Raw genomic sequence first — 20,528 nt, forward strand, 5'->3', positions numbered from 1 at the left:
AACTCATTGCTGCCAACCGTACGACCTGGATCGTACATGAGCGATAATTTGATATCATGCACGATCGTACGTTCCAACCCATGGGTAGTACGCAAAATGTACGATCTGTCCGCAAAAAGGGAAAAACATGTCAAAAATAGGGAATCTTAAACATTTTGTTACAATTTACGACATTCGAAATCTTATTTTTACATCTCTGCAGTATTATATCCCGCTTATCCATTTAAAGTAGTTTTTGCATATAGCACTTCTGCGTTAGAGGTCTATGTGCTGTACAGTAGATTAGCGCAACACAGATTCCTATAAATTATTATGGCAGGATCGTACGCGAGCGGAACAGATTGCTTACAACGCTCGGCCGCCGCACAGTGGTTCATCTTCCCGCATTCCTGGCCAAAACTCCAAAACTGAAATATATAGGGGAGGGTTGTTTGTTGTCTTAATTTAAAGAGGAAGGACAGGGCATGTAAAAATCGTACGGAAAAGGAGTGAGAGAGAAATAAGAAGTAAACGAAGGGTTGAGTGTTTACATACGATTGAAAATGTATACACCACATACACAGAAGAAAGAGCTTCCTCGTATGGAGTTAGAATTAATTGATTTTCTTTGTATTTATTTTGAGAGTATATTGATCAGAGTCCTATATATTGAAAGAAATGAAAAGAAATAAAGTTTTCTACTTATGCAATTTTGAATTTAAGTTCATTAACTTTATTGTCACTCCAGATGGAAAAATATGTTTTATTTTTCAATTTACTTTAGGTTTAATATTGCGACCCTGTTTTATTATTATTATTATTATTATTATTATTATTATTATTATTATTATTATTATTTAGTGTTGTCTCCTTCTAATTTTTGCAGTTCCGATTTAAATAATTTTTATGAACTGTAGAAACATATTGCACAGAAATTAATACATATTACAATATTTTAAAATTGTAATACAGAATTACTAAATATAATGAATTCTGTGCTTTTAATTTTGTGGCAGTTGATAAATCAAACTAATAGTACATTATGCAACGAGCCTATAATGAAGGTAATTAAGAAGCGAGTATGGATATTTATGAAACGAGCGCAAGCGAGTTTCATAATTTTCATACGAACTTCTTAATTACCATTATAGGCGAGTTTCATACGACTTTTTATGCTCGACCATATTTCTAACTTAATATTATTAATTTTCTTTGTATCTGACCTTGACCAATGTCCCGTATGTTGTGAGATGTGCGCAGACGCGAAAGTATTGATTTTTTCCGAGGAACAGATGTCCACATTGACCTTGCTAGGCCATAAGAACCTACAGAGATAACATTCAAATTAAATTAGACATTGAAAAACGAGATGACAAATTGAATTTATTTGAATATTATTTACAATTAACGCTAATTATTATAGTAACAGAACATAACCTTCTGCGACAGTATTGGATTTCCAGCCTCCGTGACTTTTCGCTAATTCTCTTTCGATTGCATATCCGAGAATAATCGATACTTGCGGTTTTATAACGGTAGAAAGCTGACCTGTCATTGGCTGAACAGTTGTAACTTGAGTCGTCATTGGCTGAAAGACCTGACCTTTAATGAGTAGGTGTACTTTAATGACATGCATTAAAGTGCTTCTATCAGGTGTATAATTACTACTTTTCGGCATGGTCGAGCATAAAATATATTATATTTTAAATGCTTAAAACCACTCAACATGTGACGCTACATTTATAACCTACCTCAGGGAATAGAGACAGTTTTAACTCGTCAAGTTTTCTCTTGCGATCTTCCCCAACAAAATCATCATACACAGCTTTATGTATGGTGCCGTAGTGGTGCATTATATTATGTTTTCGTCTTCCTTTTATAATTTTCTGACATATAAGGCACTGAGAATGTTCTCCAGCTGCTACAAAAAAAAATAACAGCTTTCCCATAACATATGAAAAGAACATGGTTGGTGATCACGTTTCTTTCGTTTCCCTACGTCCATTATGCACTAGAGTTAATTACAACTCAAGGGATAAGAGAATATTGAAGAATTCTGAACAGCTAACTAGATTACCCCACTCCTCCATCGCAACGATACCACCCCTACTCTGCGCTCGCGAGTTATTTCTTCGACTCCCCTCCGTTAGCTGAGTGCTCCCTTCAACAATGAGCACCCTTTGGAAAGGTTTGCTATGCGGCATAAGCAATGCTCTCCTGTCCAGGAGCACACAACAATTTTTTTAATATTTCTGTGAGTTCATATTTAATTTTTAACAACTGAGTCCTCTAAAGGTATAACTCACAATATAAAAAGTACTTATTCTTTAATCTACACTAATAATAAATCTGTAACCGAAATTTTTCTTGTAATTTTCGCTTTTCCAAAAATAATTGGTGTTAACATGTATAATTAATCATCCTGAAACCGAAAATGGCTTCTTCTTTTTTTTAATTTTTGTCTGTCTGCAAGTTTGTTACGTTTTCACGCGATAATGGCTGAACGGATTTCGATGAAAATTGGAATATAAATTAAGTTCCTTGTAACTTAGATTTTAGGCTATATGGCATTCAAAATAATTTATTTAAAAGGGGTCTTATAAGGGGGTCTGAATTAAATACATCGAAATATCTCGCTTATTATTGATTTTTGTGAAAAATGTTACATACCAAAGTTTCTTTAAAAATGATTATCGATAAGTTTTATTCCAGGCAAAATTTTCATAGGACTGATATTTAAGGATATACAAGACTTTTAAAATAACAATACAATACATTTTCACCGCCGCCTCAGATTATAGCGTCGTCGTTCCTGCAATAACTCCTATGTGCAAAATATAAAATTTTTGAGTAGGAAGAAAAAACACATTTATTCATTCGTAGCAATGGTACATAGGAGATCGTGAATTCTTACATTTTCGAAAGAAAGAAATATAATTACACATATGCTGTATCACTATTTAAGTTATTTGAAGGGTTCAGAACCATAGTGGGCCAAGCGCCATTTACTGATGTCGTAGAAAACAAGGGTTAAAATTAAGTTATTACCATAATTCAATGGAAACATATAGCAAGTAATATAAAGTATACGCATTAAAACTAAATGATATGTCAATCTTCATTAAACTATGTTGCATGTAATAACAATTAAGAAACATGTTATAGGAATTATCATTGCACCAAATGGGCGGTCTCTGGACCGAAATTATCGCATTTTAATTATTTAAATACAATTTAAATTAAGTAACATATTAAACGATTTACCCTTCTATCAAACACGAATGTTCCCTGGACCAGATGTCCTATTTTAATTATGTAATTACTTTATATTTATTTCTAACAGGTGCAGCGGAGCGCACGGGTACGGCTAGCAATTCATAAACTTATATAAAACAAACGATTTTACTTAAAAGAGTCATTCATATTTAGAATTATAATGTATGGCATTTTTTAAATAATTACTGCCAAACAGTAATTATTGAGATGTAAGTTTTTTGTTAATTGCCACAAAACAATTTTTTTAATATTGTGAGTTATGATTCTAGAGGACTCAATTATTTCCTTAAAAGAATTTAAAAAAAAAATCGTTTAAATAAAACACGGTGGAGGAGGTTTAGGCAAGATAATCCAAATAGGACTATTTTTATATGTAATGTACGATCTCCAATGAAAAGTACGATAATTTGGAACCAATTATGCGAATCAGTCAAACCGTCGGGTTGGCAATGCTTTACATCAGTGCAGTGACACCACCTTGCATGTCTAGACTATTGCACAGTTTTGTGCGACAAGTCTCGAATCCAGAACGTTGAAACAGACGTCTGCACGTGAGTTTTTAATTCCTATATTATTGCAACAATTTTAACAATTTAAATACAGTTTCGTTTTATTACGGAAATTTAAGCGCAGTATTGAAGCCTAGACAGGAATGAAGTGCAGTCGAGTTCCGCCTATGAAATGGACTTATTTTTGTTTATCTCTGTGCTGTTTTTTTTCCTTTATTAAATCATATTTGTTATTTTTCTACGAAAGTGTGGAAAGAAGTATTTTCGACAAGAATACTGGCTCAAAGTATGTTTTTCTACAATGAGTTTACCGCACTCATTTTGTACTAGCTTCCTAATAATCGCAGCTACAGAAGCAGATTTATTTTATAACTCGCCACAGCGCTTCACTGCACTTATTAGAAATAAATGTAAAGTAATTACATAATTAAAAAGACATTTGGTCCAGGGAAAATCCGTGTTTGATATAAGGAAAAACCGCTTAATATGTTACTTAATTGAAATTGGATTTAAATAATTAAAATACCATCATTTTGGACCAAACACTACTCATTACCTGCAAGGATATTTCCTTTAACATGTACCTTAATCCTTATTACATGCAAATAATTAAAATGTGATCATTTGGTTCAGAGAACATCCGTTTTTGGTGCAAGGATAAATCGTTTAACATTTTTTAAAATTAGTCTTGATTGCATCCTTTAATAAATCACTCCAAATTAATGTTAATATAGAGTGAATTGTGTACGAAGATAATTTTTTATGTTAACCTCATTGTGAATCTTTTTTTCTTTGTTAAGAAATATTTTGGGAAACTAGTGAATGTACATGGGCCAAATATAAATGATCGGAACGAAATTCAAATACAAACTGCTGAGCCATTTATACCCGAACTTACACTTTCTGAAGTAATTGCGATAGAAAATCTGAAAAAGTACAAGTCTCCAGGTATCGATAAAATTCCAACAGAATTAATACAAGAGGGAGGAAGCGCATTATCTAGCGAAATTTATAAGCTTCTACTTCCTACTTGGAAAAAGGAAACTACCAGAACAATGGAAGGAGTCCATAATTGTACCTATTTTTAAGAAGGGGGAAAAGACTAACTGTAGTAACTTTCGAGGAATGTCACTTTTGTTGACGTCGTACAAAATTTTGTCCAATATTCTTACGAGAAGATTAACTCCGTATGTAGATAAAATTATTGGGGATCATCAGTGTGGTTTTACGCGTAATAGATCGACTACTGATCAGATTTTTTCTATTCGACAGATAATGGAGAAAAATGGGAGTATGAGGGTACAGTACATCAGTTATTCATAGGTTTCTAAAAGGCATATGACTCGGTTAAGAGAGAAGTTTTATATAATATTCTTATTGAATTTGGTATTCCCAAGAAACTAGTTCGATTAATTAAAATATGTCTCAATGAAACTTACAGCAAAGTCCGTATAGGCCAGATTCTGTCTGATGCAATTCAAATTCACTGTGGGCTAAAGCGAGGAGATGCACTATCATCTTTACTTTTTAACTTCACTCTAGAATATGCCATTAGGAAAGTTCAGGATAACAGACAGGGTTTGGAATTGAACGAGTTACATGAACTTCTTGTCACTGCGGATGACGTGAATATGTTAGGAGAAAATCCACAAACGATTAGGGAAAACACGGAAATTTTACTTGAAGCAAGTAAGGCGATAGGTTTGGAAGTAAACCCCGAAAAGACGAAATATATGAGTATGTCTAGTGACCAGAATATTTTACGAAATGGAAATATGAAAATTGGAGATTTATCCTTCGAAGAGGTGGAAAAATTCAAATATCTTGGAGCAACAGTAACAAATATAAATGACACTCGGGAGGAAATTAAACGCAGAATAAATATGAGACATGCTTGTTATTATTCTGTTGAGAAGCTTTTGTCATCTAGTCTGCTGTCAAAAAATCTGAAAGTTAGAATTTATAAAACAGTTATATTACCGGTTGTTCTGTATGGTTTTGAAAATTGGTGTCTCACTTTGAGAGAGGAACAGAGATAAAGGGAGTTTGAGAATAATGTTCTTAGGAAAATATTTGGTCCTAAGAGGGATGAAGTTACAGGAGAACGGAAAATGTTACACAACGCAGAACTGCACGCATTATATTCTTATCTTGACATAATTAGGAACATTAAATCCAGACATTTGAGATGAGCAGGGTATGTGACACGTATGGGTGAATCCAGAAATGCATGTAGAGTGTTAGTTGGAGGCCGGAGGGAAAAAGACTTTTGAGGAGGCCGAGACGTAAATGGGATAATAATAATAAAATGGATTTGAGAGAGGTAGGATATGATGATGGAAACTGGATTAATCGTGCTCAGGATAGGGACCAATGGCGGGCTTATGTGAGGGCGGCAACGAACCTACGGGTTCCTTAAAAGCAATATGTAAGTAAGTAAGTTTATTTATACACGCTTTAACATCTGTCTTCATGTCGCGTGTTTAGAATGTGTGGGCATACCAGTAGGCCATTTTTATTATTGTTGAGTTCTCCTGTTTCTATTGTGTGTTGTAGATGGCTTGTGTTCACGTAACTGATTATAGATTTTGATTAAAAATTTTAATTATGGTTTATTTAACGACGCTCGCAACTGCAGAGATTATATCAGCGTCACCGGTGTGCCGGAATTTTGTTCGCAGGGGTTCTTTTACATACCAGTAAATCTACTGACATGAGCCTGTCGCATTTAAGCACACTTAAATGCCATCTACCTGGGCCGGGATCGAACCCGCAACCTCGAGCACAGAAGGCCAGCGCTATACCGACTACGCTACCGAGGCCAACGATTTTGATTAACATTTTTCATTGATAATTGAGGCGGTGATGAATCATGGCATGTAAATTTCCGACCTGACATTTGCCTTTATGACTAAGGGAAACAATGAAAAACCTCAGTTACATTGGTCGGCCACAGAGTTTGAACCCGTGACCTCCCGAATCTTTGTCTCAAAGTCTACCGTCTGAGCCTACTCGCTCGGTTGTGCATCATTGTTTATGTAAATAAAAAAATTGAAATGAATATGGTACATAAATATTATTTTAAGAACACAGGAAGCGAATATGGGTACATTATGAGTGCAGGAACGCCATTTCGTGACACTTTTTAAAACAACTCGGCTCCAATGAGCTCAATGATAAAATACTTATTTTCACTCTATATGTGCAGTATTTTTGGTCCATCTTTACGACAAAACTCTGAAAAATACTATTATGTTCTGTAAACAAAAAGAAACTGAAGTGTATAAAATTAAGAATCGCTAAACTGGAGAATTCCCACGGTATCTTTGAACCGTGCCGTTCCGTTTAGCACCAGATTTAAGTAAATACACAATCTAGCCGACATAAGAACATTGGTGTGTGGCGTCGTTGGAGGGAGAAATTTGTTTCTTTTCTATATTTGTTTTTTATTAAATGTTAAGCACAGTAACGCCATTTCGTAATTTTATTTAAGAAACAAGCAAACAAATTATCTTTGCATCAAAAAAGGATGCTCCCTGGACCAAATTATCGTATTTTATAATTGTTTGAATGCAACAGAAGCCAGGAGTCTTGCACTTGACTAATGCAGTGAATTATTTAAGAATATAGTAGCGAATTTTACTACCACCATTTCGATTGTGTTTTGTTTGGCACGGCTCGGTACGGCCTGGTGACTAGTGGCCAGCGAGTAACGTCGACTATCGACATTGCTCTGCCGTGGGTATTATCCAGTTGTTCCATTAGAGTATTTTATGTGGACCAAATAAAGTTTAAATAATCAAGTTATAAAATATTTCGACATAATATCAAGTTTTCTGTGCGTAAAGATCTATTTTAATCTTACCTCAATCCTCATATAGCATTAAATCCATCTAGAGAAACTACAAATTTCAAATCGTGAAGGAATTATCAAAACAGGTTAATTAGCTTCTGAGATCACTTCATACAAACACACAAACATTCTCTGTATATTAATATTGATAAACATTTATATATTCCCACCATAGAATAGAAATATAGTCGTATAAAAATAGTGTTAAATGAATAATATTCTTCGTTTGTTATGTGCAAGGCCGCCTTAAATAGACGGCGTCATTTGTTTTCATTTCATTATAGCCTATTAGTCTGAGGCGGCGGTGATAGAACGTATTGTTATTTTAAAACTCTCGTATCTCGTTAAATATCAGTCCTATCAAAATTTTACATGGAATAAAACTTATCGGAAATAATTTTTAAATAAACTTTTGTTATGTAACATTTTAATGAAAATCGATAATAAACGAGATATTTCGATTTATTTAATTCAGGTCCTCTTATAATCCCCTTTTAAATAAAGTATTTTGAATGCCATATAGCCTAAAATCTAACTTAGAATGAACTTAATTTACATTCCAATTTTCATAGAAATCTGTTCAGCCATTATCGCGTGAAAAGGTAACAAACATCCAGACAGACAGACAGATATACAAAAAAAAATTTTTTTAATGTGATTTTCGGTCTCAGGATGGTTAATTATACATGTTAACACCAATTATTTTTGGAAAAGCGAAAATTGCAAGAATAATTTAGGTTACAGATTTATTATTAATATAGATTAATACTTTATTAATAGTAACATCAGGATGGAACGTTTCTACAGTGACATAAATTATTGTTGGAGGCTAACTGATTAATATAAATATTAATCGTACATGATGCTTATATTCATACTTGGAACTAAGCAAGAATAGTAATATGCGTTACAAGAGCGGTATGTTGACGTTTTCATGGTCGAGGAAAAGATTGAAAAAGCGAAAAGTAGTTGAGCTTTTTTAATTTCCGAGAACATGAAAACAAACATACCGCTCGTGTATCGTACATTATTTTGTGCGAAGATCGTTTATTACATACCTGAAAGAGGAATTTCCAATTAGTTGCAATGAAATCTCCATCTTGGTTTCTGTTTAATGACGGCAACTTTGGAATACCAAAATATCTATCTTCAACATTGTTGCTATAAAATGTTTTCTGTGTTTACTATACTCCAGCAGGCCGTGATATACGTCTGTCTTTTTTTTCTCCCAGTCTATAAATGCGAACTTAAAACAAACGGTAAGGTTATGTAATGATTTATTTTTCATTTTAATATTTTAACAATATTATTTATATAACATATTGCAGTAATAACATCGGCATCTGGAATCTTGTAGATTTTTTCACGGCTTCCTTAATGTTACTTGCATCAGGAATGCAATAACTTTTGTGGAGTAGTAGAGCTTACTTAATTTTTGCAAATATTTAAAAACAATAATTAACAGTGCAATTTAGGTGAAATTGCAGTGGTAAGTTTCCAATTTATAATTAAATTGTTATGTGTGTTACGTTGGGAATACTGAATGTGGTATTTCACACTTACCGTGTATTGGTTTTGTGCGGAAAGCAAGCAAATACGCACGATCTCGCACAATTTTTTTTTCTCTACCCTGTTCTTTACTTGGAAGAAAGTACTGTTGTGTTTAAAGCAGTGATGTTCATCTTTGATTCGCGTCTTCGAGACTATGACGTAAACCTACTTTTAGTTAGTGCGCGGAGTACCTGTTGGTATTTGGTTGTGTGTTACGTGCTGCAGGTTCTTTCTGCTTAAATGACCTAATTAATTTTCGAGACAATTTATACAGAAATAGCACGAAAGTTGAACAGGATAATTTTTTGCTAAGACATATGAAAGTTGATCTACCTAAACCAGCGATGGGCGTTTGAGTGCATTTGCCCTCCGTGCGCACGAGGAATTCCAAGTGCGAGCGCTGTAGTGTGCCAGCAGCTATAACAGATCTTACAGCTTTTAAATGAGCTGAATTTAAGACTTTAGGGAAAAGAAATTCTTAATACACAATTTGCAGATAGAATTGCAGCTTTTAAGGAGAAATTGCTGTTATGGATGCGTCAAATGCAAAAGGGCGAAATATATCATTTCCCATCCTTATCTAAGCGCATAGAATTTTGAACAATGAAAATTTCGAAATGTACGCATGTATTCTATCCGGTCTATTAGAGTAATTTAAATTAAGGTTCCACGATTTAGATTTCCTGGAAATGAATTTGCGTATTTTTGCTACATGTTCTGATTCCAACTAATCAGCGGCGGTTCCTCTATATGAGCACAGGAGCATGTGAACACCTTAAAACCAAAAATAATCATACGTATTACTGTATTAATATTATTACCGGTACATCTATTACTTTCCAATGTGCAATGACGTTCCTACGTTTTTCGTCTCGAGAGAATGTCCCATTCGTGTGTCGTGTGTCTTTAAATCTCCATTGGACAGGTTGACAGCAGCTCGCACAATTTTTCTCTAGCAGGGTGGAATAGCCTGAGGCGAGAATATTTTCTGGTTTGTTACATTGGTTACAATAGCTCTGCCTCGCACAAATCTCAATGTGCTAGTGACAGAGAAAGAGAGATGCTCCGTTCCTCTTGGGTCTGGCATCCTGTACCTTTCTCCCTCTTTCCTCGTTTTCTCTCTTTACTCTTTCTTTTCAAATTATGCGCGGGGGCTGATTCTGTTGTCTTTTGTTCAGCAAAGTAAGTAAAATACAAGATGCATTGGTGCGTACTGAGAGTTGAAACAGTAACACTTGAAGTTTGGAAATGGACGTGTGTGAAATTGTGTGTTAAATTAAAAGAGGATTAAAACATTCCTCCGTAACACCATGACAGAAGACCGATTAAGTACATTGGCTATGTTGGCAGTGGAAAAAAACTTGTTAACAACATTAGAGACTTCAATAATCAAGTTATTGATAAGTTTGCATCTCTCAAAATTAGTCGCATAGAGTTTCTCTACAAATAAATCTAGATCTTCAACACCATCTACAACAGCAGTGAAGATGAGTCCTATGAATTAATTTTACTCTACTCTTGTTTAATGGTTTTAATTTTGGTTTCATATGCGTAGATTTGGTGCATGCATATTAGAACACGTTTATCTCTGACGTGTGATTCAGCTATACGAGAATATATCAGTGTGTTCATTACTCATATTGTTTTGTGAACACCCATTCAAGAAAGGCACGAGCCGCCACTGCAACTAATTATTGATAACGTCCTCCCTTCATTATAGTGTGAATTGATTGACCTGCGATGTGATCGAGAGATGCGAGCGAAATATGATTCAAGGTCGAGTCTTATGCAGTTTTATGACGGATTCCCAAGAGAACGCTTTCCCAATCTGAAAAACCTGTGTGAGAAAGTTTTGTGTTTATTTGGTTCCACTTATAGATGTGAACAGTTATTTTCTATTACGAAAATAAATCTCAAACAAGAAATGATGGGCTTTTAACGGCAGTTCTTCGCATAGCTTGTGCTAATACAGTTTCTTCAAATCTTGAGAAATTGAGTAATATGAATTAATGTGCAACAGACATGTTTTGTTTTGTGTTTAAGGAAGTGTTTCATTACTTTGTGTTCTTATCTAGTTTGGTAGAATAACATTTTCTTTTGAAACATACAGTACGTACCGCAACTTGAATAAACCGGTTTTCGTGCACTCTATAAGCACACTTCTCTCGTAGTACACCGTGCAAGCACAGTGTGCATAATTCTGCCCAACCCTGACCTAAACGGTGTAGAAAGACTTCAAAAGGCTGGAAAGATTTGTGTCTATTTCATATTTCGTAAGAGGTGGAAATGGAGAAGATTTCCCAGCAGGCCTATGTGCTGCTATGTTTAGAAAAGTGACAGTTATGTTATTACGACATTGAAGAATTACATAGATAATTTAGAAAAAAATGTTTACTCACAAAAAAAATCCTGAAATTTAACTCTTCGATTGTTTTCAGATTCTTGTGGGTCTCAGAATAAAAATTGCATAATGATTTCTATGCTTGTTGGTTATCTGGAAAGCTTTGAAGTTTTAAAGAAATTAAACATTTCTTTTGTATCCTTGGAAAGGTACATGCCTCCGGACCATGTGTTTCGATTGACAGAGAAAGAGCTGAGAACAAATGAATACACCACACTGCCATCAGAGTATTATCAAATTAAGGCAATGTTTGGGGACGTAAAAGTTTTGGGCAAAGACTGACATACTTATGATTCAAAATCGATGGCAAAAAATATTGTAAAAGCCAAACTACCATTTAAAATGTCAGAGATGAGGGTACTTACGTACCAAAAAATTTGCAAGAATCACGTAAAGTGTTATGTACAAGGAATATTTTTCTGTACCAATAGAAGTTCAAGTGTGTTTGAGAATAAGGTTCTTAGGAAAATATTTGGGGCTAAGAGGGATGAGGTTACAGGAGAATGGAGAAAGTTACACAACACAGAACTGCACGCATTGTATTCTTCACCTGATAAAATTAGGAACATTAAATCCAGACGTTTGAGATGGGCTGGGCATGTAGCACGTATGGGTGAATCCAGAAATGCATATAGAGTGTAAGTTGGGAGGCCGGAGGGAAAAAGACCTTTTGGGAGGCCGAGACGTAGATGGGAAGATAATATTAAAATGGATCTGAGGGAAGTGGGATATGATGGTAGATACTGGATTAATGTTGCTCAGGATAGAGACCAATGGCGGGCTTATGTGAGGGCGGTAATGAACCTCCGGGTTCCTTAAAAGCCAGTAAGTAAGTAATAGAAGTTCAAGTGTTTAAACCAAGGAAGACAAGTGCTTCTGTAATGTCTAAAGCACCTGACCTTCCACTGGTGAACCATGTCAGCAAAAACAAAGCTAATGATGTGAGATTAACTTTCTCACATCATTAGCTTTGTTTTTGCTGACATGGTTTACCAGTGGAAGGTCAGGTGCTTTAGACATTACAGAAGCACTTGTCTTCCTTGGTTTAAACACTTGAACTTCTATTAGTCCTACTTACTTACTGACTGATAGAATACCTAGCTCTCTTACGAATTATCATTATAGAAATAACTCATTATTTCCATAATAATAATTCGTAAGAGAGCAAGGTATTTTATCACAAAGTTTTAAAGAGATGTGCCAAATATTCTTACAATGGAATGGATTATGATGAACCACTGCACTGAGATTATTCTGCACGATTTTGATTTTCAGTGATTTGGTTAATGTATTGCACAAATAAAAATATTTAATTCATGCAAATAAAGAGTTCCTGTAAGACAGTAACAAATTTTGGAAAAAAAAACGTGAAATTAGGTTTCATTGTGTTCAATTAACTGTTTTTTAACTCAGCAGTACTTTAGCATTATTTTAAAATACGAATTAACGATTTTGATGAGAATTCTACCAGCTGCGAATGAAGAATAATTAAACATTTTAAGGTATGTGCATTTAAACAAGTGGATATGTTGAGTTTTTTTTTAAATTCTTAACTTTTGTCACATTTTTTTTCCAAATAAATAAGATAACAATAATACTTGCACTTTAAATCAATAACTAATGCATATCTGAAAGAAAAACAATGTCTATTTTTTGTTTCAGCATTACAGTATCAAAGGTCTGAGAATAAACTAAAAAAAAAAAAAAAAAAAGTTTCCTGTAAAATTTTTAAAGTGGCGTTTGTTGAGTTTTGTGAAAACTGTCCTCAATTTCTCCTAAATAATGATCATTCCTGACAATGATAAAGACTATTTATTTGTATAGGACCTTTTAAATCCTGCGTTCCGACAAGATTTCGGAAAGCTCCCTTGTGAATGAAGAATAGACCAATTTGTTATAAACTTACAATTCTTTATACAGGGACATCACTTTATTTTTACCAACATTTTTAACATTAACCTGGCTATACTCGGAAACACTGTTGCCCCCTTCCATTACAGGAGTTTGATGTTGCTAGTGCAATATGTAAAAGAATCATTTTATTAGGTATAGGAGGAGAGAAAAGTAGTGTATTCATTTATGTTGTAGGGAAATACGATATTACGATTTTCAGTTTGATCATCACTTTTACGGAATTTATCAAAATACAGTAGAGTAGTAACATTTTTTTTAAACTCAGGCGGCTATGTTCGTTATGTAATGTCTACTTTATTTAGCATATTAATTATTGATGTTAACATACAATATAGAGAGTGCATTTAAATTGAGGGGGTCATAAGTAAAGGGCTGTAAGTGCACTTAAGTTACTTTTGTGAAAATGGGGTTTAAATATTTAAGCTTTCGTAAAATCGGTGAAATTTTTATTTAAATTTTAATGTGTGATGCGATTAAAATATCCCTTTGCGACTAAAATTTTAGATACTTTTGCTTACACTGGATGCACTTAACTCATGTTATTACAAATGTCACTAGCATTTCTTTGCTTCTAGCCACCTCAATTCAAAAAAAGCTAATCTGAATTTTTAAACAAGTTGCTGAAAATGGTTGCCGCTCATTACAATGCAGGCTTCAATTCAGTACGCATATTATTAAAAACATTTTGAAGAATATTCTCTGAAATTGAATTTATCGTTTCTTGAATATAATTTTTAGTACGATATTATTAATATAGGTTCTTTCTTCTATAGAAAACGCAATCATATTTATGAAACACCCTATACACTGCAGTGTTTACTTCTCTGCTTGAAGACTTCGAATGCAACAGCGGCCGTAAATTTGTGTGTCTGACGGGAGCAAGGACATTAGTGAAGGGGTGGGAGTGAAGTAGATTCAGAAATGCAGGTACAATAAAAATGCAAGTAAAAATAAAATGATGTCCCTGTACTACGTTACGACGACGACGATCATGATAATGATCCTGATGATGATGAAGTTTTTGCAATATTGGTTTGCTTATGTTGTCACTATATTTACTGTAAATGAACTGCAAATGGTGATTTATAATTCCACAGGATGTTGATCATAGCGCTCAGCTTCGTCCTGGCGGCTTTACTTGCATTATACTGTACTTGCATTACCGATTCAGCACGAAGGAAGTATTAGAAATTACAGCGTCGATTCCTGGACCAAAACCTATTCCCATACTGGGCAATTTGTTGCAAATGGGCTGTAATTCAAAAGGTAAGATATGAATGTATCTTATTACTTTGGTGACTACAGGCCTATACACTGACAAAATATTGGTACATTTTTTTTAGTAAGATGTATTCTTTCATACTCTGAAGTGTCGTGGATAAGAGAAACACTGTGACGGCTAATTCCTGAACTTTACTTTTCTACAGAATCAGGAATTTGCAAAAGTGACCAAGTCCGAAAAAGTAAATCTTAAGAAAACAACACAAAACCTTTTTTTTTATGGATCTGGATGTTTAACAGTCCAAACATGTTGATACACAATTTAAATGTGTACATTCTATAGAACTTGGTTCCTTTTAATGCTGAAATCCAAGAAGAGTGTTTGGAGAACCAGAAACGGGTAAAAACTCAATTTGCAAAAAAAAAAAAAAAAAATGGACTTGGTTCCTTTTGCAAAATCCTGATTCAATTATCAGACCCTCAAATTGTCGTTATCCGCCTCACTTTACGCTCGTCGCTCATAGACGTCGCTAGTGCCGGGAAGAGCAGACCACTTAGTCTCTAGGGACTATCCAGAATACAGCACAGGCAGTAGGTCTACATTCGTAATGAATTATAATTATGGAGAATTGCTGGGATGTCACAGGGAACCGGAGTATCCTGTGTTTTCTGGATCACGGGATTGTCCAACATAAAGCCCAGTACGCTATCATTGAGCTCCATGGCATTTATTTCCGGATACCCTCAGTGTTGTCTCATTTCTAAGAAAGATAGGAATCATGTGCGTTATCTTTGTCTCTTGAAAGTTTTAATTATATTGTGCAGACTAATAATCACAGGCCTGCGATGAAAAAATTAAAAAAAAAAAAGAGTTAGCTGTCCTTTATGTATTTTTGTGTTCTGGATCCATAAATGACATAAAAATGACACATCACGCAGTATTCTTACACAAAATTATATTTCATGTTTTATAGTATTAATATACTGGTGATTTTGATGCATCCATAACCTACTGCTCTAATGTAAAATTTTGTATGAAGTTGTTCATGAGCATCAGAAAAATAATCTAAAAGGCTGTGTGATGTAGAAAGTGAAAGTCCTGAAGAGTTTAATAGTTTGAATTCAATGATTTAGTAGGAGATTTAGGATTACTCAAGGAAAAAGGTGAGCTCTTAAACTACGGAATAAAAAAAAATGAATTTTCTGACACCAGGCACATTTCTTTATTGGTGCAGGAGAAGAGAAGAGGAATTTACTTTCTACTTTTCACAAGAGAGTGTCTTAGTACACTGCAGTGATATTCCTGGTTTGATACAAAAGTTTAACGTTCAGTACGAAGTCTATGAATGGAGACTTTTATTGCTTCCTCCAAAAGAAGTCTGAAGGCAGTGATCAGTGCTTTTGCTCAATGGCAACAAGTATGCTTCGTTATCTGTTGGGTCATTCTATACACCTTAAAGAAATTTATGAGAATCTTGAACTCGTTCTTACAAAGATAAAATATAAAAATCATAACTGGATGATCTGTGGAGATCTGAGAGAGTTGTGCATGCTTCTTGGTCAGCAGACTGGGTATACTAAGATGAAAGAGTAATGGAACGGAGAAAAACCCTCTCCTGCTCCGGGATTTGAACCCGGGTTTTCAGCTCTACGTGCTGATACTTTATCCACTAAGCCACACCGGATACCCACCCCGGCGCCGGACAGAATCGTCTCAGTTTAAGTTCCAACTCTTGGGTTCCCTCTAGTGGCCGCCCTCTGCACTACGTCATAGATGTCTATCAACGTAGGACTGAAGTCCACACATGTGCTGAGGTGCACTCGTTATGAGTGACTAGTTGGCCGGGATCCGACGGAATAAGCGCCGTCTTAAATCACGAAGTGATTTACGCATACCATATATATTATTTTATGCTCGACCATGCCGAAATGTAGTAATTATACACCTGGTAGCAGACCTTTAATGCATGTCATTAAAGTACACCTACTCATTATAGGTCAGGTCTTTCAGCCAATGACGACTCAGGTTACAACTGTTCAGCCAATGACAGGTCAGCTTTCTACAGTTATAAAACCGCAAGTATCGATTATTCTCGGAAATGCAATCGAAAGAGAATTAGCGAAAAGTCACGGAAATCCAATACTGTCGCAGAAGGTTATGTTCTGTTACTATAATAATTAGCGTTAATTGTAAATAATATTCAAATAAATTCAATTTGTCATCTCGTTTTTCAATGTCTAATTTAATTTGAATGTTATCTCTGTAGGTTCTTATGGCCTAGCAAGGTCAATGTGGACATCTGTTCCTCGGAAAAAATCAATACTTTCGCGTCTGCGCACATCTCACAACATACGGAACATTGCTCAAGTTCAGATACAAATAAAATTAATAATATCAAGTTAGCAATATGGTCGAGCATAAAAAGTCGTATGACACTCGCCTATAATGGTAATTAAGAAGCTCGTATGAAAATAATGAAACTCGCTTGCGCTCGTTTCATAAATACCCATACTCACTTCTTAATTACCTTCATTATAGGCTCGTTGCATAATGTACTATTAATGTACCGAAGTACGAGTACATATGATATTTCCATGCAGATATTAAGACGGCGCTTAGCTTAAGATTCAGCACCCCAAGAAACTGCATATGAAGAGTCCACTGCAAGAATGATGGATGTCATTTGGAATACATTTTGCAGGAGAAGCAATTGAAAGTTTGAAATGATTAGCGCTCAAAGCTTAACTGTGATTTTCCGATCATTACTGGACAATGACTATCAGTGTTAATGCCATATAACTCTCTATGTACATTCTATATGTCTTAAGCTACGCATTGACAGTCTTGATTCATTTTCGACAAGAAAGTGACATCCATCATTCTTGCAGTGGACTCTTCAAATGTAGCATAAATTTTTAGAGAAGTTGTGATGACCCTTAACTTTCCATACACATGGACATGCCCAAGGGACTAAAGCAGATACTAGATAGATTACATACTAGTACAGGAAAGATTCCGAAATTGCTTAAAGATGCGAATACTTTACCAGGAGCAGATATTAACTCAGATCATGTCCTCCTGATAGGCGAAGTTGATATTCGTCTGAAGAAGATAAGAGGAAGACAAGTGACGAAGAAATTGAACATGAAAAAACTGAAGAATGAAGAGGAAAGAAGAAAATTTGAAGCAAATTTTCAAGAGAAAACCGCTACATTAGAATCCACACCTGAGAATAGACAACAACAAAAGAAACAATAGGATAACAGAAGGTGTGAGAATTAAGAAACCTTGGGTCACATGGAAAATGTTGGAGAAGATGGAGGAAAGGAGAAAATGGAAAAACATCAACAAAGAAAGAAGACTGGATGAAAGAGAAATGCAAAGAAATAGAGAATCTAGAGAAAAAAGGAAGATATGATTTAATGTATCGCGAAGTAAAATGTTTGGACTTCACAAATAAGAATAGCAAAGCCTCATGTGGTTGATAGAGGACGAAATCGGAAATGACATAACAGACAGACCAGGAATGCTGAACAGATGGTTGAAATATGCAGTAGAGTTACTGTATATGAGACAGGGAATCGTCCAGATGACTTGGCTATAGAAGACGAAGCACCCGTATCAGAAGACGAGAAAGGATTTCCTATTGTAAGGGAAGAAGTTGAACTACGCTTAGGGAAATGAAGAATGGGAAAGCAACAGGAATTGATGGAATCCCTACTGAACTAGTGAAATGCTTGGATGAAGACAAGAAGGAAATTCTATCATTATGCAACGAAATATATGAGAAAGGCGGCTGGCCTGAAGATTTTATGGAGACAGTGTTGCTTCCAATATCGAAGATAAATTATGCCAAAAAATGTAAGGAGTTCAGGGCTATGAGTCTAATATCGCAATCGGCGAAAATTCTTCTCCACAAAAATAAAATTATCTAAAATTTTAATCCACTTTCAATTCCGTCTATTTAGCTATGAAGACGATGTCACTTTGAAATTATAAGCAACTTACAGATTTCGCATAAGCAAGTGGCATATAGCCTATGCAATTTTCAAGTTCCACGGCTGTTTATATTAAACAAGTAAACTTCTCTTGCGCAACTCACAATTTTAAGCAATACAAGATGCGTCATGAACTAGTACAATAAATTCCATGGAATGTAAACAATTCTGTGGTGTTCGGGTCAAGGGGTATAAGTCATTTTTTTCTGCAGATGGAATTTTGTTACCCAGATGAACACACAAGTTAAATTATACAAGTGAGTGTGCAAAAATCAAAGAATACTAGCAGTTGATGTGTTTTATTTGTGTAGAAAATTATTTGTAATAAAGGTTCCAAGTTTAACTTTCATTTATCCCCGAACTAATTTTTATGACTTATCTCCCTTTACCCAAACACCACAGAATTTATCAGGAAATTGGTTGTTATTCTTACTTACTTACTTACTTACAAATGGCTTTTAAGGAACCCGAAGGTTCATTGCCGCCCTCACATAAGCCCGCCAGCGGTCCCTATCCTGTGCAAGATTAATCCAGTCTCTATCATCACACCCCACCTCCCTCAAATCCATTTTAATATTATCCTCCCATCTACGTCTCGGCCTCCCTAAAGGTCTTTTTCCCTCCGGTCTCCCAACTAACACTCTATATGCATTTCTGGATTCGCCCATACGTGCTACATGCCCTGCCCATCTCAAACGTCTGGATTTAATGTTTCTAATTATGTCAGGTGAAGAATACAATGCGTGCAGTTCTGTGTTGTGTAAATTTCTCCATTCTCCTGTAACTTCATCCCGCTTAGCCCCAAATATTTTCCTTAGCACCTTATTCTCAAACACCCTGAACCTATGTTCCTCTCTCAGAGTGAGAGTCCAAGTTTCACAACCATAAAGAACAACCGGTAATATAACTGTTTTATAAATTCTAACTTTCAGGTTTTTCGACAGCAGACTGGATGATAAGAGCTTCTCAACCGAATAATAACACGCATTTCCCATATTTATTCTGCGTTTAATTTCCTCCCGAGTGTCATTTATATTTGTTACTGTTGCTCCAAGATATTTGAATTTTTCCACCTCTTCGAAGGATAAATCTCCAATTTTTATATTTCCATTTCGTACAATATTCTGGTCACGAGACATAATCATATACTTTGTCTTTTCGGGATTTACTTCCAAACCGATCGCTCTACTTGCTTCAAGTAAAATTTCCGTGTTTTCCCTAATCGTTTGTGTATTTTCTCCTAACATATTCACGTCATCCGCATAGACAAGAAGCTGATGTAACCCGTTCAATTCCAAACCCTGCCTGTTATCCTGAACTTTCCTAATGGCATATTCTAGAGCGAAGTTAAAAAGTAAAGGTGATAGTGCATCTCCCTGCTTTAGCCCGCAGTGAATTGGAAAAGCATCAGATAGAAAATGACCTATACGGACTCTGCTGTATGTTTCACTGAGACACATTTTAATTAATCGAACTAGTTTCTTGGGAAACTATTCTTATTCTAGTCATATTTAAATGCTTTTATCACCTTTTGTTTCACTTTTCAGAGTACTGGTATGTTACAGACCGCATAGCATTGAAGTATGGAGATATATTCAAAATACAAATGGGAACGAAACTTTATGTTCTTATATGGAATCCAAAATATATAGAGGTAATTTGACGCTCAATATTCATGCTCCTACAAGGATAAATTACAAACTAAAATGACAATTAAAGGGTGCGATGTCGAGTTTTGATCAATTTTGATCATTTTCATTTTTGAAATACGGTGCCAAAATATTTACGCTTACTTGAGAACTATTGCAGTGAAGATTTCAACACG

At 35.0% G+C, this 20,528-nt stretch overlaps 1 protein-coding gene across 1 annotated transcript in view; it reads left to right on the forward strand.

Moving 5' to 3' along the window:
• Positions 1 to 3,702: 3,702 nt before the first annotated feature.
• LOC138695214 (cytochrome P450 4C1-like) overlaps positions 3,703 to 20,528 on the forward strand; it is a 33,026-nt gene continuing 16,200 nt past the window's right edge. Inside the window, exons 1-3 of the mRNA XM_069819674.1 lie at positions 3,703 to 3,806; positions 14,581 to 14,749; positions 20,251 to 20,357. Of these exons, the coding sequence (XP_069675775.1) occupies positions 14,731 to 14,749; positions 20,251 to 20,357 (126 nt within the window). The 5' untranslated portion in view covers positions 3,703 to 3,806; positions 14,581 to 14,730. The remainder of the gene's footprint in view (positions 3,807 to 14,580; positions 14,750 to 20,250; positions 20,358 to 20,528) is intronic.

Source organism: Periplaneta americana, chromosome 2 (genome assembly GCF_040183065.1).
Source record: "Periplaneta americana isolate PAMFEO1 chromosome 2, P.americana_PAMFEO1_priV1, whole genome shotgun sequence".
NCBI lineage: Eukaryota > Metazoa > Arthropoda > Insecta > Blattodea > Blattidae > Periplaneta > Periplaneta americana.